The 26528-nt window shown below is 36.9% G+C and overlaps 1 protein-coding gene across 2 annotated transcripts in view; it reads left to right on the plus strand.

Annotated features, from left to right (window-relative positions):
* ZNF385D (zinc finger protein 385D) overlaps positions 1 to 26528 on the plus strand; it is a 446680-nt gene that overhangs the window by 412629 nt on the left and 7523 nt on the right. For both annotated transcript variants that reach the window (XM_074861238.1, XM_074861245.1), the window contains 3 exons: positions 21997 to 22230; positions 24171 to 24349; positions 25709 to 25810. In XM_074861238.1, coding sequence (XP_074717339.1) covers positions 21997 to 22230; positions 24171 to 24349; positions 25709 to 25810 — 515 coding nt within the window. The remainder of the gene's footprint in view (positions 1 to 21996; positions 22231 to 24170; positions 24350 to 25708; positions 25811 to 26528) is intronic.

Consider the following 26528-nt stretch of genomic DNA (forward strand, 5'->3'; position numbering starts at 1 on the left):
AGTAACATCACACACAATGTTGAGATTAGATGAGAGTGGGTTTTTAACGTTAGAGTTGGCTTGGTAACTTCAGGCAATCAGTAATGCAGATAGGTTGAAACTAATGAAACTATTGTTAGTTGCTTCTGAAGTTAAAGTCATTTTGCCGGGAGATGAAAGTGACTGGTAAATCCTTCTGGTATAAAAAAAGAGATGCTATCCTTGTCAACCCATATTGCCTTCAGTAAAAGCATGTGCTTCAAATATGTATTAGGCATGTTCCTTATTATTAGCATGCTCTAAATCTCCTTGACCACTGATTAGTTTATGTTCTCTTGTCCAGATGTTTGTAAGACCATAATGAATGTCAAAGTATGATTTATGTAAGTGTATTGGATTGAAGAGGCTACTATTCATAGGCCTTTTGAATATATTCAATAAGAAGTGAGTCAGCATGTGTGAGCTGTTATTTATAATGTTCTTGAATGATCCATGAAATGCCTTCACTGGGCCTGGAGGAGAAGCACAGTCACTATCTTAAGAGTTGCACTTGTAGAAAAGAGCTTGACATCTGTTATCCATTAAGCTGGAAATGGAGAGGGCATCTGGGGCTGCATGCATGATAAGAGGTAAAGATGTCTGTTGGACAACACTTTTACCAAAAGGTACTGGAATATCTGCCTCAAAGGGACTGGAGTTTTGGGGATATAATTAGAGATATATTAATTGGCCATCCTTCTGAAACCAAATCCAAAACCAAAACATGACATTTTTAAGCCATCCAGGTGAAAAAGGAACCAAGTTATTAAGTTCCCTATTGTGAGAGACAGTAATCTTTTGACAGATTAAAGCAAACTGGGAAAAAAAAAAAATCAAACCAAAACAAAGCCAAAACCAGTTTTGTATTAATAGAGATCTGTTTAAAAACTTCTTGTGCATTTTTTCTTGCTTTCTACTTCCTTTTTAAAGGTTTAGTGACATCTACTCCATGAGTGTGACAAAAATCATCCTATGAGGCAAGAAAAAATTGTTATGAAAGATCATATGCAGTATACAGTTTTATATTTGTCAATTTTAATTGGAATTTTATTTTGGGGATTTCTAATTACCTAGAATAACTCTTAATCTTTACCAAGATAAACATGACTTGTTTGCTAAATTAAAAGACCTGCTGAATTGCCTTGTCAGAAAGATACTTTGAGTCTTACTCAAACGTATGCCTTTTCATTTACTGAAATACTATTGCAGTATTTTGATAATACTTGCTTAAGTGAATTCCCTGTACTCCTTGTATTTAAGTAGATTTGATTTTCACCTAATTTAAAAATTGAATAGCTTAAATAAAAGGATAGCCCATTTCTCTGGATTGCCGAATTCTATTTGAGTGACTAAATTAATCTGTCAGCAGTTTTCACTTGTTAAAAAAATCTATGAATTATAATTACATGAATAATTTTATCTTTGCAGTTTTCTGCAATTAAGATACTGTTTAAATATTTTGGATGTCATTCCAAAATGTCTTAAATTTTCTTTTTGGCTAATCAGAGTATAAAATTTTCTGTTTCAGTGCATTAAGTCTCTGTCAACAAGTCCACTAGGTTGCTTCTTGGGTAACAAAGTAGAAAGTCTTCCCCTATTCTAAACAGAGGAAAATCAGTGCTTGAGATGAGAACCAGTAATTAAGCCAAATTTGCTGTCTAGATAGAATAATTGATGTATTCAGTGAGGAAGAAGTGTAATCTCAAGGAAAATTGTTTCAGGCAGTAGCTACTGTCAAAGAACTTCTGTTTTTCTAATGATCCATTAATTACTGTTTTTTATTCTACCTTCAGACACCTGAGAAATATATTTATAGACCATTAAACCACTTCTGGCTTTTTTTTTTTTTTGGTACTGATGCAGGACAGCAGTTTCCAAAACTGTGATGGATTAATTTACATTCTCTTTACAGAACTTGTTATCTCACAGAAAATGTTTTGTTCAGTTATTGCTTGAAACACCTGTTATTTTGTCTTTATAAGTAATTTAAATTATCATCTGAGAGCTTAATTTAAAAAAAAATAGCTTTTCCAAAATGGTAGGCATATTTCTGTGTGAATTTGCAAGGAAACATGTGCCTGATCTTTTGACTGTGAAAGCAGAGTATCATGCTGTACCTGATATTCAATACCAAATACTTACCAACTTCTTTATATTATCCATGAAAATTCTTTATAGAAAAATGTCTGTATATTCATAGGTGAAGATTGTTAATGATAACTGATATCTTCTTGGTCAGACAAATCATTCTGGCTCTACGTGAAATACATGTCAATATAGAATCGTCCAAGAATATAGTCAGTACTGTGTCTGAGTACTGCTCAAAAAGGAAGTGAAAATGTTGCTTACGATACCTTCTGTGTTTGAAACTCATGAATGTAGAGGAAAGGATTGATGGGGGTTAATGTTATGTTTTTTCAAAATGGAGTTCTTGTATTTTACATTTGTCAGTGTACACAATAGTGAGCAGCATTTTTGGCTCTGATATTTGTGATACTCCTTTCCTGAACAGTGAAGATAAACATGTGACTGAAACATCTTCTGTCATACAAATGTATGTAATTTCAAGTCTGTGATCAAAAGCTTTCCATCAAAAATAAAAAATTATTCTTTAGTCTTTATTTCTTTCCCTGTTGCACACTCGCAGCCCTGGGCTTTCTGCAGATTGCATTCTAGGAGATTCCTTTGTCTCATTCCATGCCATTTTGGTGTCTGCTTTTTTATTTAACTTCTATTCTTGGAACAGCTGTCTCTTCACATGTACTAGATAACCCCCATATTCTTTGCTTCTTAAAATCTCTCCATAAAGCCTGCTTCTCTTAAATAGCCTTCCAGATTTTTTCCTCTATCTCACACAGCACACCTACTTCCACATTTTCTTAATATTTTCAGGTGACAGCATAAGTCCTACAAAGACTTGTACACAAGCTTGGTAGTATAAACTAGGTTGTGACAATTAAGGTCTAAATCTGTTAGAGCAATGGTTTATTTTGTTTTCCACAATGCTGCAGACATACAGGGATGTGAATTGTTAGTATTTTAGTCATTCTGATTGTATCGTGTACACATGCTAGGAAAGTCTATGAGTTAAAAAAGCTGTCTTTTCTTAGCCTTAGACTTCGTATTATTTGGATATAGGTACAGCAGCAGAACCCAGACTTTGTACTTCATCCGTGAAAAACCCTTCTATTGCCCACCAGCTCTCAACAATGAAACTAAAAAAAGAAAACTTACAGAAAGTAGGCTTGACACATTTCTGTCAAGAAGCTTAGAGTTCAGTCAGTATGTCCTTTAAAATGAGCAAGGACGTCCCTCTGTCACCAAGCACTGAAGTGGCTCACCACCTCTGGAACACTAGGAAAAAAAAAATCAAACCACTTTGTTCAACGTCTGGCACAGAAGGAGGCTGGTGTTCCAAACTGCACCATACCTGTGCGCTATTTTTGTCAAAACAGTGGTTTACGATATCATGGTCAATACTTCAGTCTGAAAAATCAGGAAATAAATACTGTAGGTATTACTACTACTGCTATTAGAGCAGTTTGAAACTTTGTCCTAAACTTGATTAAAAGGTCAGAGGTATTCAAATATATAAGGGTTAACTCTTACGGTGTGTATGTGGACAGGAGTGCTCAAAGTAGACCAGAGATTTAGAGGGGAAAACAGGCAAGCTGATCCATTAATATAAAACCAGACAAAAATGTAGTTATTTAAAACAACAACAAATGTTATTTTCTTCATGCAGGTAAACAATTTAATATTTCACAGAGGAAGCAGTGAGGTGTGTCCTTGATAAACAGATTCACAAATGGAGCTGCTACGTACTACTCACTATCACATTTTATTACAGAAGTTGTAGCATCAACACAGTACATGTTCAAAATGCTGAAAGTGTACCTTAACAGGAGGTGAAAAATCACTGTCAGTGGCTGAAAACTGTCTTCCTTGCACAACAAACTGCAGTGAGGAGGCAGTAAAGATACTTTCATAATATTAAAACATCGGAAGAGGACGTGTGCACATGTGCTTGTGTATCAAATAATGCAGCATCCTAGACTGTGCAGCTGGAGTGGGCATTCTTAAAACAAATGACTCAGTGCTAAGGACCTATAGAGCTCTTGGTGATAGGGATTTACTAAAGTGAAATTGTAGCTAATCAATTTTTCTGTGAACTTCTCTGTAAGATTTATGTTTGGAGCTCATAGTAGTAATTGGAGACCAAACCTGGGGCTTTTCACCTCAAATTTCTTTGAATTGATTTAGTCTGGCAGATCCAGATTTCAATCCAGTCATGTTTGCAGGGAGGGGGAGAAAGAACTGACAAAATGCTGAAGGGTTTTCAGTCCCCCATTAGTGCCATGGCATCCAAGAGGAACATTCTTGGTTATGTGATATAAGAGTGATTATGTAATTCTCTTTTTATAATCCAGATTAAAAAAACCCTGACCCAAGGCATCCCTTGTATTCCTATACCTGTATTATTGTAGAGGTCTGTTCCAAAATGATAAGAGACCTAATGTAACTGCCATAACTGATGAGAATAGTTTTAATAAGATCTTATTGACCCTCTAGACATTTTGGTCTGGAGTAGGAGATGTTGCATTAAAGACCATCATTTTGGGCTGAAATTTTGTAAACACAGTTTGTAAGATTTTATTATCTCATTATCTGGTCTACACTGATGAATGTGTTTTCATAGAAATTGGCATATTGCACATTCAAGATGATTTATGTTCCACATATGCAAAGTGATAAAATTGTTTCCAAAGCAGATTAAGTATATTGCACAGTAATTAATGTATTTGTAAGATATCTGCACAATAGGTTGGACTGTTGGCTTTCCAGTTAGATATTCCAGATGCAAAGCTGTCTACTTCATACATGAATTAATGGTTCATGCAACCCAGTACATAAAACATCAACCTACATTTGAATTTTGCTCTGTTCTCCATTTCCTAGTGGAGAAGCAGTTGGTATTAAAGGATCATCTGTGCATGAAGCTGAAGCTAGTTGCCCATTGGTCCCAGCAGAACCCTGTGTAAACAACATGAACAGAAACATGGACAAAAAAGTGCAAGTCTAACATTCAGGGTAAATTGAGTGAGAATTTTGCAAATTTGACAGGTGATTTAACAGCAGCTGCTCATACTGGTGATACAAGCCAGTGCAGTTTAAGACTTTGGTCATAAAGCAGCAGCCTGTGAATTACTGAGCTGTTAGGCTGGGGAAAAAGAAGAGAATCTGAAAGGAAAAAGCATAAAAGACCTTAAAGTTCAAAGGAAAAAAGCAGTATATATGGACAAGGTTAATGGAAATTTTTCAAAGACTGAGTAGATAAACTTTTGAGCTAAATATATATTTGCAGTTTATAAGAACATTGCTGGGATATTTTTTCATAATTTTCAAAATCATTTGATTTATTGTTGCTGATGCAAACATTACCTCTTGGAAGCTTGAAACAGAAAAAAAAAATATTTACCATTTGTTCCCCTCCATCATGCATGCAGATTGGTTTGTTATTGTATGGATGCTGGCATTATTTATTTTCTTTTTTTAGAAAAAACATCATTGAAGCATTTGTTTTGGAAAAAACACATATAAAGAACTACATGGACTTTGCTAACAGGTATGAGAAATTATATTTAAGAAAAGGTAGGTCACAATTTAGGCCTGAAGGTATTGTCATCCTCCCTTAAATTCAACTGGTTAGTTCCAGTAATTATAATCTGACATACAAAAATATGTGGAAAGATAAAAACACACTATTTTTGTGGAAGGGATCTGTTGCAATATCCCATTTTTGAGACTTTTTCATAGACTTTGCTGTTTCAGGAACAATTTCTCTTGTTCCATTTTTGGTGCTACATATAGAAAGATTTTGATTTGTGGTCTCAACCTGCATTTGAACAAGCGAGCAGAGTAACCAGGAATCTGGTACTGCAAATTCAGCCCATAGTGATTGGGGAGTGCAATCACTCCTAGTGATTGCTTTGGGGAGAACTTGATTATGTTATGTCTTAGACCAGTATTACCAGTGGCAAACTTAGCAGAATCCCAGCAGCAACCTATCATGCTAAATCAGCAAAAGTGAGATTATACAAAGTACTTGTCTGGTTTTAGTGATTACAGTTGATAAGAATTAAGGAATGTTTTAGGTCATGAAAGTCATTCAGAGGATAACTTAGCAGTCAGAGATATGATGTAGTCAGCTTGCAAGAGACTTTCACCTATGTGCAATGGAATGAGAAGCCTGTTTTTTATTTATAAGCTATGTCTTTGAGGGAAAAATGCTAAATGGGTGTGCTCTATAAAACCCAGCAGGATGAATTTCAAAGATTTTTTTAAAAACACTATTTATCCTAATATTTTGCTAAAACTTGCTTTTCCTGGGATGTCAATTTTTAAGTGGCATTTTTTCACTATCCCCATAGAGCAGAGATCTTTATCGGACTTATCTCATTTGGCACTGTGGCCGCTGCACATTTGGACTGATTAAAAGTATTAATAAGTTTAGATAAAAGAATTGATAATCAGCTATCCATCTGCAGTTTTCTTGGCATTAGGCAAAGATAGGTTAGATCTGCAATTCCCCTGCCCACATTGTCTATCCTTTTTAATTCTGCCCTATCTGCTGACATTTGAAACAGCTGTTACAGCCTGAAGTCACAAAAAGAAAGATGTTACCAAGCATGGAAGCTTTCCAGTGCAATCTTTTTTTTTTTTTTTTTTTTTTTTGTAGAATTAGCGAAAAACTTAAGTCTGCAGAGAGATACATTGATCAGTTGACTAAGTTGTGATTAACATGTTAGAAAAACCTGCTTGCTAGCTCTCAAATTCATACACTGAATGGCTTAAAGCTATGACTGTTTCTTCAGAGGGAAAAGATCCATTCACAAGCCTTGCTTATGTGCTTGCCATCAACCTAGAGATGAAAACTGTGGTGCAAACTATGTGATAAAAGAAATTGTAATGTTGAAATCAGCATACACAGTTTTTCCAAAGCTGCATAAACTCTCTAAGATTCTGCCTAAGACAATGTGTTAGAAGAAATCCCATTTGCAGTCACAATCTTAACTAATATGGGGCTGGAATGTTAGTTATTGTGGGCTATGTCTTTAGATCCCAAAGGAGCATTTTAATCCAGATCATCTTTTCTGATACCACTAAATTGTATTGTCAATGAAGTATAAGAGGTTACAGCCTGATGAAGATGATGATGATGATTACATATTGAAATGGACAGTAAGTGGATTTTAAGTGGTTGCTTGCTTGCTTATTATATGCAGCTTTTTATTGGCTTTTCCCATAAGAAGAAAAGCAGACAGACAAGACACAAAAGGGCACAAAAAATGTATAACAAATGTTATGGGGAAAACCAAACCCCAACCACTAGAATTTATTTCCCGTAAAAAAATTTGTAAATTCCAGTTAGAAAGAAGGAAAAGTAAATAGGAAGCCATGCTGGTTGCTTGCTCTCAAAGTTCTCTTTTGACTTTTCTACTCTTACTTTTTTCAAGGTTTCAAGGTGCCTTTGTAAGCGCTATGGATGGTTAGCAACTTAAACCAATATTTAAAATATAGTCCTAAAAGGTGAAGGGCTTAAGAAGCAGTTCTATCTTTGAGGTCTGCTTATATTAAAAAAACACCCAGTGCTTTGCTCTCATGGCTAATGGTGGCTCCACTCTACCACAATGAATTTTAAGCCTGGTCATGTAAAATTGGGAAGTCTATTATTCTTTGTACTGTATTTCTAAGAGTTCTTTCATCATCTCAAAGCTGCATCTCCTACTGCAAGCTGTAGCATTTGAAGTGTTGGCATATCATCTCTACTATACTTTACTAACAAGTGTAGACTAAGGATAGAAGGAGTGAAGGGTTTTGTTTTGATGTGCATTTTGTTTAGATTATTACACTGCTTACCTGCTGGAACTTCACCTTAATTTCTTATTAAAAATGTCTCAAACCTTTAAGAATAAGTTTATAAAAACATAGTTTTGGAGCACAGCTTGTGATCTCTTGAGTTGTGATGTTTATGACTGGCTCATGGGCTCTCAATTCCTGCAGAATTTTACTGATGATACAAAGCACGCTTTCCAAATTGAACAACTTCAGTCATGTCTACCCTGATCTTCAGCTATTTTTTGTTACCACAATTATTTTATGAGAAGTAGATATTCAAGTGTTTATCCAGTTTGATTTCCTGCCATGGAAATGAAAGATGGAAGTGCTTTCTGCTCTATGTATGTGTGAACAATGCACAGCTGTTACAAATCTTACTTTCACTATTACCTGGACATGCAAGAGATGAGGTATCTGTGTGCTATATAGTAAATATACTTGGGAAGAACAGTATAGTAGATTCTGGGAAAACTGATGGAAGGGTTATTTTGAAGCCAAATGCTTCAAAAACCCTTCAATTTTCCAAATTGCTAGTAACACATTTGTTTTAATGTTCTATATTATAAATATATTTGGGTTGCACTAGCATAATTATTTTCATGCTAATTTCACATTTTTTAATTTGTGAGGGAGGGGAGACAATGTGTAACCCTTTGAAGAAGAAGGAGGCAGCAAGGTCTTTGCTAATGGTTTCAAGGTAGTGGAAGCCTGGTTTTGTTGCTTCAGGCATTTTTCCCACCTTCTTGTTTTCCATTTCACCAAAATTTATGGTTGGGCTAGGTGATCTTCAAGGTCTTTTCCAACCTAGATGATTCTGTAATTCCGTGAAAATATTTTACAGTTGTAGAAGTGTATGCATTTTTCTCATGGTCATGGATCAAGACATCTGATGACCTATAGGTTCATTTGATCTACAGTTCAGAGGCTTTGAGAGAGAGGAACCAGTATTCTCTTTTCTGGTAAACTTACAGTCATTATCTCCCACTCACAAAAAAAATAAGATCATCTATATAGATATATCTCCTAAAACTGTAGCTAAAGTACCACTATAATCAGTTGGCTTACAAGGTCACAACTGATGGACAGGCTGGAGCGATGGGCTAAGGCCAACTGTATGAGTTTCAATAAGGCCAAATGCCGGGTGCTGCACTTCGGCCACAACAACCCCCAGCAGCGCTACAGGCTTGGGGAGGAGTGGCTGGAGAGCTGCCAGTCAGAGAGGGACCTGGGGGCGTTGATTGACAGCCGGCTGAACATGAGCCAGCAGTGTGCCCAGGTGGCCAAGAAGGCCAATGGTATCCTGGCTTGTCTCAGCAATAGCATGGCCAGCAGGGACAGGGAAGTGATCTTACCCCTGTACTCGGCACTGGTGAGGCCGCACCTTGATTACTGTGTTCAGTTTTGGGCCCCTCACTACAAGAAGGACATTGAATTACTCGAGCGTGTCCAAAGAAGGGCAACGAAGCTGGTGAAGGGTCTGGAGCACTGGTCTTATGAGGAGCATCTGAGGGAACTGGGGTTGTTTAGTCTGGAGAAGAGGAGGCTGAGGGGAGACCTCATCGCCCTCTACAACTACCTGAAAGGAGGTTGCAGAGAGCTGGGGATGAGTCTCTTTAATGAAGTAACAAGCAATAGGACAAGAGGGAATGACCTCAAGTTGTGCCAGGGAAGGTTTAGACGGGGTATTAGGAAGCATTGCTTTACAGAATGGGCTGCACAGGACAGTGGTGGAGTCCCCATCTCTGGAGGTGTTTAAGAGTCGCGTTGACTTAGCGCTGAGGGATATGGTGTAGTTGGGAACTGTCAGTGTTAGCTCAATGGTTGGACTGGGTGATCTTCAAGGTCTTTTCCAACCTTGATGATTCTGTGATTCTGTGATGCAGGTTTTCTGAAGGAAAGCTAAGCAAACTGTCTCCCTGCCTGCCAAATGGGTAATGTATAAGCATTGTATAAGGAAACTATTTGTGCAAGTGTGGGCCAAATTCTTTACATTATGAATGAATCATTTCTAGTTTTCATAAATGAAAACACTGAAATTATCTAAAAGGCAAAAGCCTGCATTTCATAATGTATTTCAATTTCAGGAACTGGAGTATTTGAAGTTTTGTATCAGAAAGAGTACTGCTGGTCATCTTTCACAACCTGAGTTGAGTTTTCTAAAGTGCTGTCTGATGCAAAGTTATCCTAAGTGATCCATTTGTAATTTTGTTTGTATAGAATGGTAGCAACCTTAGGATCCTGAGAACACATCTAATATAATATATCAGTGCTAAAGAGATGCTTAAATGTTCTTGTACTGGATGCTGCAGAACCTGAAAGGTGTTCAGAAGTTTCTTGTTGCAGCTGCTGTTATTCTACTAATACAGTCATACTGCAACATCTTTCCAAGATTTTTGAAAGCTAATACCAAGAATTAGGCTCTTAATTCCATATTTTTCATCCAAATAACTTTTTTTTTAAAGTGCAGCAGGTTTCCCCTGAAAAAATTGAAAAACTTAATCGTAATGTTTTTTAGTATTTGCTAGCTATTAAGGAGAAGTAAGAGGAGGTAAAATACACTCTGCATCATAAAAAAACCCAGCCCACCAGCAATCCCCCAGACCTTACACAGAATTATTAATTATTGTTTTTAATTGTATGCTCCATTTGCTACTATTTTTCCCTGTTCTCTGTGTGTTCTGCTCCTGAGTAGGTCTTTGCACTAGAATTGTTGGGATAAGATCTGATGGCATTATAGAATTGCTAGAAATATTACTTTTTATGAAGGAAAAATGGATTTTAAAGAAACACCACTGATGCTAAGCTGAGTACAGGTGTGGCTGTGGAATGGTGATCTAATTGTTGCAGATGTGTGATACTTCGAGCCTGCATGTTCATTAACAAATAATTATATGGCTGAAAGGCTCTGGAGGCAGGCAAATTGCATGTATTCACCTAGACACTGTAAACATGAATATGAAAAATACATTCAGTTATTAATAAAATAGCTGCAAATGAGGACAACTTTCAAATATCTGGGCTTGCATTGGTGCTTTTATGAACTCATTCATATATTTTTCTCTGTTATACTGTACATGAGAGAGAGATATGACAGAATGAAAACTAAGGAACCAGTAGTATAGTATGTTATGCTCCTAAAGAGAACTTTTTTTCTCTCTCTCTTTTCTAAGAGCTAATCTGGGTCTGAATGATGTCAGATCTAGTGATGTCTGAATAACTGTCATGTACAAGAAAGGAAAAAAATCTAACAGAGGGAGCTAGAGTATGATCTTGTAAGTGGTGTAGTATTTGCAGCCACATTTAGAAGGGAAGCTGAAACCACTTTTGTTGCTACTGTGTTATGTTGTTAGGGAAAGAACTGCATACAAAGGAAAATGTGGCACATGTAGAGAATGACAATTTGAGTTTACCAAAGAAATTAATAAAAAACTGTGATTATGCTCATTAATATCCCCCCCTACTGAAAAAGAAAATGCGAAAAGATCGACCATTAAAGAACTAGCACAACAGTTTGCAATTATTAGCAGCCTTGCTCCTGTTGCATAGGGCTGTTTTCTTCAAATGTCCCTCCATGACATTTCTTCTGAACAGAGTGTAGCTCTCACTTTGCCTATGACTAATTGCCTAAGAATCACAACACTTACAACATAGCTACCTTCACTCAACATGACAGAATTTTTGTCTTTGCAGGTATTGGACTAAACCATCCAACAAATTAACCGTGTTGCTATGAGTATTAATGTATGTCACTTTTAGTTTTCCAGATAACATAGGCCTTTAATATCGGCCTTACAAGAGAATGTGTAAGAAAAGGCCAAAGCATAGCAAGAATTAAATGCCTCATCTGAGATCCTGCAAATGTTCTCTAAAGCTAGTCTTGCACTGCTATTTTGATGTTAATTTTCATTAATATGCAGCTGCTCTCTTCTGTCACTGCAAACTAAGAACAGTCATTTCCTTATTAAGGTCTATTCTGCTAGCTTTGTGTCCTAAAATAAAACCCCATCATTGTTTTATGTGTAACTGGTTAAATCACATAATTGATTCTATAAGCTTTGAAACTAGGAGTGATATCTGTGAATAGTGCCATTATGAAATACATTTGTGATTTTCACTGTTCCCTTGTGTGCAGAAGACTTTATATAATTCACCAGAACAGCTTTGGGCTAGGAAAGCATCACTTCCTCCTTTTTGCTTCTGTGGAGAGCTTGCCTGATAAAATTATGGTATTGTCTAAATAAACATCTCAAACAGCAAAGCACTGATAACCTCTTGCTGGGTGTGTGTGGATGGTGCCAGGGAGCACCACTAGAAGAAATAAAAAGAGTTCTTTCAGACTCCTGACAAAGACAAAATTTGATGAGAGGGAAGTCATTAAAGTACTGAAGTAGACAGGTTTCTCTTGCTCTTTGCCTAATTCCAGGACGATCCATCCAACCTCACTGTGGTTTACTTAACATGTTTCTTCTGCCAGTTAATATAATTAGACTACTATTTCAGTTGGTAGCAGGCTGCCTGAAGGTAGAGGGAAGACTGGCACGTGATAGCCAATGGAGACTGCTAGTGTTGCACAAAATAATTGTTTTATTAAAAAAAGGAAGAAAAAACAAAACAAAACCTGTAAATCATGCCAAAAACTATGATGACAGCAAGTTATTTAGAAATTTTTGGATTTAGAAAGGTCTGGATTGTCTGTGCAACTCTTTGTAACATCATTCAATATCTTTAACTGTAGTGATGACACAGCGTGTTTCATAAGCCCTTTGTTTCAGTCCTAGCCCAGAAGTGAAATGTGTGATGGATTCTAGAGGGAAAGGAGTAGAGGAGATGCAGGCAATAGTAGGAACATTTATTTTAGATGATGGAACCTGCTGGAGATGTAAGATCTAGTTAAATAGATGGTCATAGGAACTGTAGCTGTGAGTAGTAAAAGATGCTTTCACAGACTCTGGAAATTGCAAGAGATTTCCTTTCCCTGGCACTTACTTGGGTGCTATGCTTGGGATGTGCCTGTCAGTTTATAAAACATGTTACCAACAGTATGTGATCAGCCAAAGGAAAAATTCCATGTTAAAAAAAGCATTGGACTGAAGAGGTCTACTAAAAATCTAAATGGGATATCAAAAAAGTCAAAACACTTATTTACTCTAGAGATTAAGCATAATAACACTACCATCTCCTGTTCTGTTGTCTCATCAATTCCTTGTGAAATTTGTTCCTCCAAAATTTGGGCATTTGGTATCTCAGCTACTTATGGAAGAGCAGGTGGTTGTAAGAAAGCCATTGCTGATCACTCTACAGAACACATCTGCTACAGGCTCTACTTACAGTGCACTCCAAGACAGATGTCTGAAAGAATATGTGTCTTCTCACTGCTCTCCCTGCCTTCACTCCACTGAAAAAAGTTACACTGTTACAGCAGATGCTTGTACAGCTTCTGACAATTCCTATATTAGACACAACACTAGTTTATTGCCAAAACCAGTTTTCCTAGCTCAATGCTCTCCAGTAAAGGAAGTAAGCTGCTGTAAAGGGAATAGCTTTAATTATTCCTGGATTCAAGACAGGAGAATGCCATGAGGTATTAGACTTACGAGGGCGGTCAGAAGTCAGAGTTCTCAAAAATTCTGAGTTCGATTCCAGTTATTTTAATTTACTTCAAGGTTCTAGGACTATAAATCTGTTTTGGAACTTAAAGTTTAGATGGAGGTTTTAAAGAGGACATTCAACTTGCTTAAAATGCAAAAAAAAATCAACTCCCTGCTTAAAATGGAGAGCGATCCTATGCAATCTGCAGTGCAGTTCACTCATTCTTTCCTTGTTCCATTTGATTAATGAAAGCGGTGTATTTTCTTTCCTTCTGCCAGTGATTAATACTTCTCTGCGCTTCTTTGTTTTTGGTGGCAGATTGCTGGGAGAGAGATTCCACCGTAAATTGTTTTTGATATCGAGTTTTAAATAAGCTTTGCCAGCCTACTCGTTTTGTGAAAAATACTTCTCCGTCTCCAGTAGTGTATTGCCTAGACTGTGTCTGCTCTGTGTCTCTGTTAAAGGGAAGGAGAGTTTAGGAGAGCTCCTTTCAAAGCTCACTTCCATCACTACAGCTGAAAGTGCAATGTGAAAGATAACAGCTTGGCTGCTACTTCCTTTGCCATGTCTGTGGGGTAGGCATGTGGGGGCAGCAGGAGTGGCAGGCAGAGACTGAATCATGGTTACTTACTGGCCTCCGTAACAGCAGTTTGTTCTTCTAAGTACATGGCTTGAATAAAAGCCGTAATGGGTGTTTGAGTGGGGAGGTAATATTTTGAAGCCATTGCTGTTAGTGACACAGACAAAAGTTGCTCCCTGCATCATCCTTGGGGAAGTACTGCCTCCAGTACTGACTAGGTATAATTCATATCACCTAGACCTTGGTGGTGAGGCAGGGCCTATTTTTAAATAGTGTTTTGGACTACTGTCTACACTTGTGATTCACACAGTGCCAAGGATGTTCCTGGACACAGGAATACCACCATCCGTTCATTTCCACTGCTGTAGCTGTCTGTGGATGACTTCTGGCCAAAGCTGAATCTCACAGGTATCCCTAGGCAGAGTGGAGTTCAATACGAGCCAAAGAGCAACAAACAGTTCATGTGCAGCTGACCTGGTTTGAAGGGTAAGGGAGTTTTAATAATAAGGATGGGGAATGCTGTGTAAGTATTGGCTTCCATGCTGCAGAAAGATACCTTCAAGGCAAATTCATTTTACTGTAGTACATCTTACAAAACCTTTTCTTTAGTGGGCTTTTAGCTTTTAAGGAATTGTTTTCAATTTCTTGTTTTTTACTGGTGGTAAACTCAACTGATGATCAATTTCTGCTCATGCATTAAGATTAACTACAAATATACTTGTGATTATGTTTGCTTTTACTTAAAAGTTTGGAGATGCATACTGAAGCATGTGCAGATATAAAACTGGTGGCAGTTTGCCAGTGAAGCCTTTGATGTTGCCAAGCATGGGAGGCCTATGTATAGAATAATACAGCTTTCCTTCTATATATGCGATCAAACCACCATGTGCATGTTTTATTCCTTATCTTAAAAGCAATGTTTTACATTGCAGCCTCCAAAATGAAAATGTAACTATTGAAATGAAATCTAACACCCTGCTTTATGTGTAACCTTCAAATCAGAGTTGAAATAGAAAATGTGTTATTTTAGCAGGGCTGCTGAGACTGTGATCTGCAAAAATCCTCTTTGCACTTGACTGTGAGCTCCACCCTTTAAACAAACTCTTTGCCCTGGTTTCAAATTGAATTTTTCACTACACAGGTCTCATTAATTAAACAGCAAGAGTAGCTTCAGCCAGCGACCTGTTCTTCCCCCTGCAGCTCCTTGCATGGGGAGCCTTTCACTCATAGCGGGTGAAAGCCGTTTTTCTTCTGCCTGGCTGAGGAGAAACCTATACAATAGAAAGGACAGTTCAGCGCCCAAACCCAGTTGTCACCAAGAACTGCTTAAAATAACTTGAAAAATAAATGGTTTCTCATCATCATCTCCTTTCCTTCCAGTCACATTTTTGTGAGCTACGTTTGCCCAAGAACCCAAAACTCAGATGCAGCGTGACATTTCCCTACCTTCCTCCTTCCCTTTCCACAGGCCTTTTACTCCCAGCTGTTGCTGTTGCTGCCAGCTCTGTTCAATTAACCTCAACAGGAATGCAGTCATCCCTCTGCGGTTAATCCTGTTCAGGATTAATGAACTGTGCTTTAAACCAAGGGAAATGCTAGTAAAAATGAGGTATAATTTCATTAGAAAATTGTGTACTGCTAATTAATGAAAAGGTCATTTTAGGACTTGGCAGAATTGAGTTTAACTGGAGAAAAAAATCCACAGAGCAAATATGTGAAGTTTGCTACTTTCTCTTCACTCTCGCTCTCTCTGTGGACACCTTTTTTCACCAAATGTCCCGTTTTCTGTCTCACTCTCAAGTCACCACCAAAGTATGTCACCGGGAAGCATGGAATAGAGGCAGCAGTAAAACGAAGCCACTTGTTGTGGAGCCACTTGTTTCTTCATCATTTGTTTCTGAGTGATGAACACTATATATAATGTGATTTATTTGAGTGTTAAAAAACAGGCACTGGTCAAAATACTGAGGTCATTGTTTCTCCAGTTACGAACCAGGAAAATTCCTGGTATTTGGCTTTCATGCTGGTCCTGGGAAAGTCTGTAGTCCTTCAGTTTCTCAGTAGTGCTTGTTCTGTACATTTGAGCAAAGGCTTGATCGATACCTTAGATATGTTCAGCCTTTCACTTTCTGGATATCAAAAGTAATCACGATGGACATGTAGACAAAGCAAAGTAACAAGGAATTTTGCAAGAGACTGACAAGACAGGGCAGTGACAGGGGAAGGGAGAGAAAACAGGTGAATAGCTGGTGTTTGAAAAACAAGATCAGAAAAGGCAGCTCATCAAAAATTTTCAAATTCTTTTCCTGTTTGGTCATACACAGCTTTGTTTATTACTTCAGAGCTCTTGGCTCTTTCCTTATGGCATATGAATTAGTATCCATCCTGTAAAAGATCAGGTAAATATGATTTCCAGTATTTCATGTTGCTTCACTGAAGGGGGTTTTATCATAAAGTAATTAATTACACAACTGTCATTCAGATATTTTGATCTTTTATACCAAAAAACCTGTGATGTACAGTACTTAACTATCTAAACTATGCTGTTGTAATTAGTTTTTTCTTACAAAAAATTACATGGGTCCTCCTAAGTTCTAAAAATATACTTCTGACTCTCCAAGAAAAAGATATCCATTCTGGGAAAGATATATCTATAAAAAAATAGATTGAATCCAGTTTTTGAATGTAAAACTAAGTCTAATGACTGGAATTTTCATATTATACCAGAAGAATTTTCTGTACAATATATTGTAATGGGCCAAATATCCACCAACCACAAAATATGCAAGTCTCTATTCTGCACATATAGAGCAGGAGAACTCGATACATTTGAGTCAACGTTCCTCAAAGTGTTTTGTTTAAGTGCGAGAGCCAGCCAGTGTGCTAGCACACATGCTTATGTTTTAGCATATGAGAACAGAAAGTCAGCCAAGCATGAGAAAAAGTCAGTCAGAGTTATTTTTGGGATGGTACTTTGTTTTTTATATACTCCACTGTTATATTTATAGATTCAAAAGAAATTATGTCTTATCTTCAAATGTAATTACCACAGAGGACACAGAACATGGGATTTTCAAAGCAGCCCAAGGAAACTGAGGACCCGGTTCGTAATAGACAGGAAAATAATATACCAAGACTCTTTTGAGCATGCCAGTATCAAGCACCCGTATATGATCATTCTGTTCTTTGATGCAGGTTTGCTATAAAGCGAGCCAGCTGACAATATTTTTTGCAATACTAAGAGGTCTTACAGTATAGTGAAATATTTCATATCAAGTTCTGTTTATCATGAGACAGAATGTGCTTTCTAGGTGGGGGGGTGGTGGGGGTGGTGGGGGAGTGTTGTTTGTTGTTTTGAGTGTTTTTTCCTGGACAACATTATGGGCCACATGCTCAATCCTTTTATGTCAAAGGCAAAGTTTGATTTAAATGAGACCAGAATGCTTGGGTATGTGCTAAATCAGATATTTTTAAATGCATGCCACTTGAGATTGCAGAAGAAAAAACATGCTCATAAATAGTTGTAATTTGTTTGAAGTCAGAGCACTTTTCTCTCTGTGGGTCTATTTATAGTTTCAGGATAAGAAATTCTTATGCTTAGTAGCAGGAACTGATGAGTGAGAGTTTTACATACTCAGAAGAAAAACCTGAGTTGTAATTTTCTGTCTCTTCAGCCTAAAGGAAATTCATGAGTCTTGAAGCTGGGATATAAAATTAATCCTGCTTACTTAGGAAGACCTTAATCACACACTTGCAGTTTTCCATGTGAACTATGGTATCTGTAGAACCCAAAAGAGTCAGTTATCACAGAATGTTTTTCATCTGGCTTTGTCTTCTTGTTAAAATAAATCTTTAATTTTGCCAGTGACAAAGATTAGATTTTAATGGGGTTTTTTTGGTATTTTTAATTTTTATTCTGTTGCTCTATTAAGACCAGGAACACAAATGGATTGTTGTGAATCCTGAATTGTTCGCTTTTTTTGCTGCTGGAGTCCAGTTCCATACAATATTAGCAATCAGCTTCTATGCCAAAGCCAAGCAGTGACAGTTGCAATAATGAATATTTGCTGCAGGCCACTGGTATGAAAATAGCACAGTGCTGCAAGCCTGCGTCACCAGAAACAAATCTTCCATTTGACTGTGACTGAGTTTCTAGCTCAATTTTAGATAGATCATTTATTATTGAAATAGTTCTTAAAGCACTGTCATAATATAAAGTTAAGAAATGCTGATTCAGTCTTCAAGGCATCAGTTCAAATGCCTTCCCACTCTTTTGGTGGGGTATTTTTATTAATCCCTTTATACCTTTAATGCTGTACCATGTATTTAGGGCACTGAACTGTGTACAGGCAGCAACACTGTAATATATTCAGAGGCACATGCTGGTTAGGTTAGAAGTTCTGGTGAGAAGAGGATTTGAATTCCCTCTTTGTAAGCTTACTTGACAGCTTTTAGAATGTTTTCTCCTTAATTTCCACAGATAATTCTAAAGTTTATATGAGGAGGAGCAGCTTTACATCTTTAAATGTGTTGAATTTGGGTGGTTTTCTTGTATATGTTTTGATGTCATTAATACATTTGCATTAGTGGAATATATAAAGTATTAATATAGGGCACCTTTTGAAAGTGCAGAGTATATGCACTGAACTTTGATATTTTTTTAGTTGGAAGAATATATTGATGGCATTTACCATCTTTAGTTTAGTTTTTATATACAATGCTGCTTTCACGCATGCATATTAAATACCCTCAAAAGGACTAATGTAATTGATTGTATTTTCTTTTCACTTTAAAATAATTACATAGTGAAATATTAGATCAACATATATATAGGAGGTCAGATACCTGAAGCAGAGTAAAATCTGCAGTTATTTAAGCTTTTATTTTTTATTCATTGCCTCAGGTTTTCCTATAGAAAATAAAGAAATTATGATCTCTATTTTGCTTAGGGCAAAATACTGACCCTTGCACTGCAAAGCTGGTAATGGTGATTGATGTACATACCTAATTTCCTGCAAGATTAGAATAAGCACCAACCTTGCCATCAATCCTGAGAGAATGTTAATGTCTTCTTTTTCCTTCCCTCTCCCTGGTGCCATCTGCCCTCTGCCTTCCTTTTCACCAGGAAAGTACATTGGCTAGACCTACTACTGTACAGTAAGTAGTACCAGGATGGAGAAAATGAAGGTTTAAAAGCAGAGTTATGTACTGCTGGGAGTGCGCTTTTGAGGAAAATAATTTCACTGCAGTAACTTTCAACTGAAGGAAAGCCAACATTGACATGAATTCTCTACAATAGGAAAGCAGTGACTAGTTAATGTATAATTTTGTGGACAGATCTACAAAGGCTTCATTTATTCATCAGTTGCCCAACAGAAAGCTTAATATTTCAAAATAGTATTTTTCTTTTGAGACATTATTTTTGGTCTGTAAAAAATAATAAATAAGAACAGATTTTTCAGCAAGGTAATACCATTCCTTCTGCACCAGTATTTGACATCCCCAATACATTCAGGACATAACCACCTCCAGACTCACTCTCAGGAAAAAGAAATACTTTAATTAGACCTTGAGTGGGACCTTATTTTTGCTATATGCTTAATGCCTGGCGATATGTAGAATATTCACATGACAAACTCTGCTTTCATGGTTTTATGAATAATAATTTTTAAAAACACTCTGGGAGAATATGGAGAAACGTTACAAAATATACAATGCATAGAAATTAACAGGACTTGAAGAGTCCTATTCCCACTGACTGAAAGGGAATCATATCTGGGTTGCTCCTGCAGATACTTGTTCAGCCAGTTCTAAGACCTCCAGGAGGCAGTATTTTTGGATCTCTGTATGTAGGCTATTCTCAGGCTTTACAAGCTTTAATATTAGAAAGAATTTCCTGATGTCTAATCTGAGTTTCTCTTGATGTAATCCAATAGGATCAGGGAGAAGAGTTTATTCTCTTATTTTTAGCTACCTTCTAGAGATATGAAAAATGTTGTCAGTGTTTAAGCTTCATCATCCATGTTTTCTAAACCTCTGATTTGTTTTGGCTTCCTCCCTCACAACCCCTGTCTTGTTTGTTTGTATTGCTGCTGGAGTAACAACAAAGCAAGTAATTGTTAATTTTTGCGTTGTAGTTCCCAGACTGGACACAGGGCCTCCAGTGCTGATTAGAGGAGGAAAAAATCCTTCATAAATCTTTTGCTTTGCTCTTTCAATGTGGTGGGGACCTATTCCATAACACGATGATGAGACATCTATGTTCATCTTGTTATCTTCTACTGAAAGCTTTTTCTGAAAAACAAGCAAACAAACAAACAAACCAACCCAGAATCAATCAAACAAATAAAGATCCCCAAAAAGCGGTACTGGAGCTGTTCTTCATCGTGTTTTAATAGATCAGATTAATCCTACTGAGTGTGGATTCCTGCAGTTGTCTTTACTGAAAGGCATCCAATTTTCTAGACTGTCTCTCCAACACGTTAAAATTATTTTGAATCATGTCTCTCTCTCAGTGTATTTGCACTTGCTCCCAGTTTGCTATCGTCTGCTATGTTGTTAGGCATGTTCTTCATTAATTAAGTTGTTGAACAGTATTAGTCTGAAACACACCTCTGCAGCATCAATTAGTTGTGTCCCCCCTGCATCACAGCACATACTAAGATCTGTAAGTGAAAATTGTTATTTTGCCTATTCTAATAGATGGCAACGAATAAAGCGTAGTACAGGAAGAGCACCACTAACACCAAGGGATGTATGAAAATAAAATGAGCTGTCTATGTTGGAAAGTACCCAATTCCAGGGATATCTCAGTGAAGTAACTAAGATTTCTTATGGGGGAAGCTGCTACTCACTAGGGTTAATATGACAAAATACAACACTGCAAAAGCAGAACAGCTGCTGTCCCTTCTCTCCTTCTCCTGTCCCTTACTTGCCATCTCCTTCACTGGCTCAGTGCTAGATATTACTGTCCTCTACCCTGCTAAGTACTTAACTACCAAATGATACTGCCATATCCAAATGTCATGTATATATTATTCAAACCACAATATCATAGCGTATTTTCTCTCTCTTGGATTTGAAAACTACAGAAAAAGCACAAGTTCTTAGATGCAAGCACTAGGTTTCCAAATAGATTTAGGTATATAACATGCTTACAGTTTTTTCAAACATAACGCTGATACACAGCACAGAAATCTTGTTAGTCTCTGTGTAGGTCTCAGATATAGGATGTTGTATATTTAGTTACTATTATTACTATGTATTGTTAGTGTGCAATAATGGATAATAACAATGCATCATAAATGTATACTGTGTATTAATAATTACCTTCATTCATTTAATATTAGTTTTGCTTAATATCAAGTGAAGTATCAATGTAATGTTTTACTTTATCAGATATCAAGAACATACAATTATTTTCATTTTAGTTTTATTAGTACAGAATGTTAAAACTTTGGCTTGGCTACTTAATCAGAATAAGTATTATGTTGTACTATGGGAGTTTATGCATCTGAAGTGCTGCATATAAACTTCAACAGCCTATTGTACTGGTAATTTACACAAGCTCTTTTAGTGGATTATCTTTCAGTTGTACAGTTGTACAGTTGTACAGTACAGTCCTAATGACCTAATGACCTGTCTTTTCAGTTTATGAAATTCTGTATTTATTGGGTGTTAGCAGAATGCGGGAGACAGAATACATGGCATTTCCATACATGGGAATACTGTATTTTGTAACCACACAAAATGCAAACAATAAGGTCAGATTTAGTTCATTACCATTAGTCAAACCATCATCAGCACTATCAGGCTTTCTGTACGGTTACAGCATTAGCATGCCAACAAGCAAATGCCAAAGATCACAACCTCTTTTTTTGTTTCCTTCCATCTCCTCTCTTTGCCCACAGACGTTACCACAGGGACACCAGCAATATCAACGACGACAACCGTGGAAATCCGGAAGAGCAGTGTTATGACAACTGAGATCACCTCTAAAGTGGAGAAAATCCCCACAACAGCCACTAGCAGCACCACATGCCCTTCTGTTGAAACTGAGGAAGAAAAAGCAAAAAGACTGCTGTACTGTTCACTATGCAAAGTCGCTGTCAACTCTGCCTCGCAGCTGGAGGCGCACAACAGTGGTGAGATGGAGCAGTGCTTGCTTTCTTCCTTTTTTTCCTTCTGTCTCAAGAGCTCTGCAATTATCTTTCCCTGAATAGATTAGATCTCTTGCAGCAGGGGACAAAGAGGTGGCAGAAAAGTGGCAATTACATGGAATTCATTAGGTATTTAAGAATAAAAATGACAGGCAAAAAGGCTTTCATAACGGGGGAAGAAAGGAATTTTATTGCATGCAAGTTGCCCATTTTCTTACATTTTATCTTTTGCAGCCTCCAAACCTTACAGAGCTAAATGACAGCTTATGCTTCATTACCTTTGGTGTTCAGAGTTTGCATAGTTTTGTTTGTGTCAGCTAGCAAACTGAGTATGAATGCCATTAGTTTTGTTTGAAATCTAACAAATTAAGGCTGAAAGAGGGAGCGTCAGTCAGTCAGAGTTCAATGATGAGAGTTAGAATTCTTAGCTCCATATTGTCTGTTAATAACTTGTTAAAATTATGCATATTTTCCCTTTGTTTTCGTCAACTGATAGCAACTGCTGCATGAGAGTTGAATGGGTAATTGCTTACCTCCATGTTTCTTAATTTTTAAACCTTTTCTTGTTATTAGAGCTAGTAGCATCAATAAGTTCCAGCAGTAGAGAGCCATCATTCACAGTCACTATTTTAAGCATCTTATTGATTGGCGGTGTGTTGAGTGGGGTTAAAATGTTCGGATTTAATGTGGTGGCAATGGCCACCTATAAACATCCTACAGAAAACCTCCTGATTTTGGATGTCATTACCTGCCAGCAGGATAAACAGAGTTGAGACAGACAGAGAACCTAAAGTTTGAAACATAAAGACAGTGACGTTATACCTGCAGCAAAATGATCAATGGTTTTATGATGTAATAAAAAAAAAATAACTCTGGCATGTCTATAGAATCCACTTAAATGAAAAAGGAAATGATAATTTGTTGGTATTCATGAGAAACAAAGCCTAATCAGTTTTGAATGCTGTGTTTGCTGTATGCCAGATCTTCAACTGGTGAAAATTTGACTTCATAAAGCTGTACCCATTTAACCTATTTAACTTCATATGAGGGTTAGACTCTAAATATTTTTCTGATAAAGATGAGAGCCAAAACATTATTCTGAATATTTAAACACAACCCTCCAGGTTTTTGCTGTCTCTGCTGATAAACTGTGTGTGCTCACACATGTGCATGCCTGTAAAAGTGTACATGTGGGTGCATATAGCGATTATCAGTGGAAAACTAGTTCCGTACACGGTAGTAGTCCATTATCATCACAGACTACCTGTGTGGAAGTCAACAGTGTGTCAAATCGTTTAGTGTGAATAAAAGTAAAGCAACAGGACACTATTGTTTTCTATCCAATCTTTATTTTAATAAAAAAATGCAAGCTCATTTTTCTCACGTGTATGTTTCTCACACACTTTGGTTTCTGTGCAGGCCATTAAGGATCCATAGGTTGCTGCCAGGAATTTCTGCCCCTTTTTGATTTGGAGACTAATTACTTAATTACAGATTTAAGTGTAAGCTACCTAATACATATTGTTGATCAATCCATTCAGGAGGACTACAAATCAAAGCCAACTACATCTTAATAGCTAAATTACTCTTCCTTTGCAACTACAGTTCAGGTCTTATTAGCAGCAGGAGTTAATCAGAAAAGTCACACCCATTTAACTTCACATCAGGATACCTGATTGTGCCACTACTTACTGGTGTGGCTGTTTTGTTCTAGTGTATTACCTACAGATATGTAATCTAATAATTAAATATCAGATGTGAAATACATTGGTATGAATCTGATATGGACAAACACGGGCATATTCCAAGGATAGCACATGGCACCAAGCTGAGGTTCATATGATTTTCTTCTAAAAAGAAAATAAAACAATTAATGCAACCAGATTGCCAAAGTTGTTTCTGTTTCCCATTTCTGATGTCTCCAGGGACTAAGCACAAAACTATGCTGGAAGCTCGGAATGGAAGTGGAACCATAAAAGCCTTTCCCCGGGCAGGCGTAAAAGGCAAAGGACCTGTGAATAAAGGAAACACAGGCCTTCAGAACAAAACATTTCACTGTGAAATATGTGATGTGCACGTAAACTCTGAGACACAACTGAAACAGGTACTCAGCTAGATTGCAGAGTGTGAATCCTTGGTTATTCTTTGTTTTCATGGTGATAAAGTACCAACACAATCAGCATATGTCAGTCTACAGTTTGCATCCAAATGGAGCTTATAGATTTTGCCCTTTGTACTTGGCTGTCATGCTGTATGTCTTGTTTTGGATATGATTTTCCCTTGCACAGAACATGTTTTCTCAAAAGCTCTTGATTATATATATTTCTTGAAGAGTTATAGAAGCTGTAAGCTGCAACACGTTACAACTGTCTTTAGATGACTATAATTGTCATTAGCTAATAAACCCTGACATTTTGTGTACTGCATATTTGCCTTGACAAAGATGTGGAGGTGAGTGCAGCAAGTACTTTCACAGAACACTGAATAACCTGCTTAGAAATGCGGGATGGAGAGGATTTGTAATATTTTTTTATCAGTGTTATTCTGTAACTGAGAAGCATGACCTCTAAATTGCAATTACACTAAGTTATGTTCAGTCATTCTTCAAATGAACAAAGCCTTTGTTCTGAAAAACACTTAGTTTAATTCCATATGCCTTTTGGAATTAAATACTTGTTAAGGAACTTTACAAGAATGAAGATAAATTCAGTAATGGACAATAGCAATACTTGTCTTCTGCTTTCAGGAAAAAAAAATGTCCAGTTCTTTGTCTTTTTTTTGAGATCTCTCTCTTGAGAATGAAAATCAAAGTAAAAATATAGTTCTGAAAAAGGTTCTTACATCTAATACTGCAATAAAGTCTGTGTAGAAGGATTCTTGTAAAATCTCATAGATTTTATGAAGAAGATAATGGATTTTTGGGGTTTTTTCACTGTCACTTAGTTTGATATGTGACTATCTTTCAGCTGAAATCTTTAAAGGATCTCCAGGCTTCTTAGGGATTTAAACAATTTTGTGCCTTTTTTTTTTTTTCTTTCCCCAAATAGGGGATGCTCTACTATCTAATATTCTTTCTAAACTTTCTATCAGCAGTAGATTGAATTTGATGGGTGCTTTATACAGATAGGGAGGAATTTTTCAAAGGCTTCTGTCTTTGACCTGAAACAGGTCCTGCTGAAGTTAACAAAGGTGAGAAAATCATTGACTACAGTGGAAGCAGAGTTGAGCTGAGCACTGCTAAAAATCACAGTCCCAATACATGATGCACAAAGGATGATTCAGATTGGAACAAACCCTATTGCTATTTGTTGTTAAATTAGTCAAAGTAATGCTGTTGTGAAGAGCAGTAGCCTTTAATATCGGAGCACCCTTGTGTAAAGTAGAGCCTGAAATGATCTATTAAGGAACTATCACTCTTCTTTTTTTTTTTTTTTTTTTTTCTTACCCAAATGTATTTTAACAGCACATAAGCAGTAGAAGGCACAAAGACAGAGCTGCTGGGAAGCCGCCTAAACCTAAATACAGCCCTTACAACAAACTCCAGAAGGGAACACATCCACTAGGGGTAAGCCAATCACCTTTTTTATTTTACTTTCATTTTAACCCGGCTGAGTGGGGTTTTTAGAAAAAGTGGGAAAATGTTTAAAATGAGAGGAATAGTGTAAGCAATGGGAGTATACAAGTGTCCGAATGAGCCCATGGAAGCCCACAAGGGACTTTTTATACACTCTGATAGGTTTTGACTACAACCTGTGAGTCCTTGTTTTTGTAGCTACTCTGAATAACCTCAGAAAAGAAGCTTGTTTCAAGGGTCATTAGAGAGCAAGAGCCTAAAGAAAATTCCAGATGTCAAACAGGATTTTTCCAGTTTTCACCAAGAACAATAGTGATGAAATGACTAAATAAAACTTCATAAACAATAAAACCTTTATTCTATTCTTATTTAGAAACTTATTCAGATAACAATTGAAACAATTAAAAAAATCCATCTCTCATTTCATTCCACTCAGTTTCAGGATAGTCTGGTTACATTTTCTACTGCCAGGCTAAACTGTCTGAAACACAGTTCTTACTAGCTTCAGAAGCTCAGAAAAAGGTTTACTTCTTAATAAAAGTACTTTTTAATACTTTTTAATAAAAAACCCTCTAGGATCTTGCCATTAGTTAAGAAACTGCTTATATTGTGGATGGGATAGTGAAACATCTGATATTTATCTCCATCAGTTAAACTGCATGATTGTTTTATGTACTGTGGTGTTTTGTAATGGTTTTGGCAGAGGGAG

The sequence above is a fragment of the Strix uralensis genome, chromosome 1, assembly GCF_047716275.1.
Source record: "Strix uralensis isolate ZFMK-TIS-50842 chromosome 1, bStrUra1, whole genome shotgun sequence".
Taxonomy (NCBI): Eukaryota; Metazoa; Chordata; class Aves; order Strigiformes; family Strigidae; genus Strix; species Strix uralensis.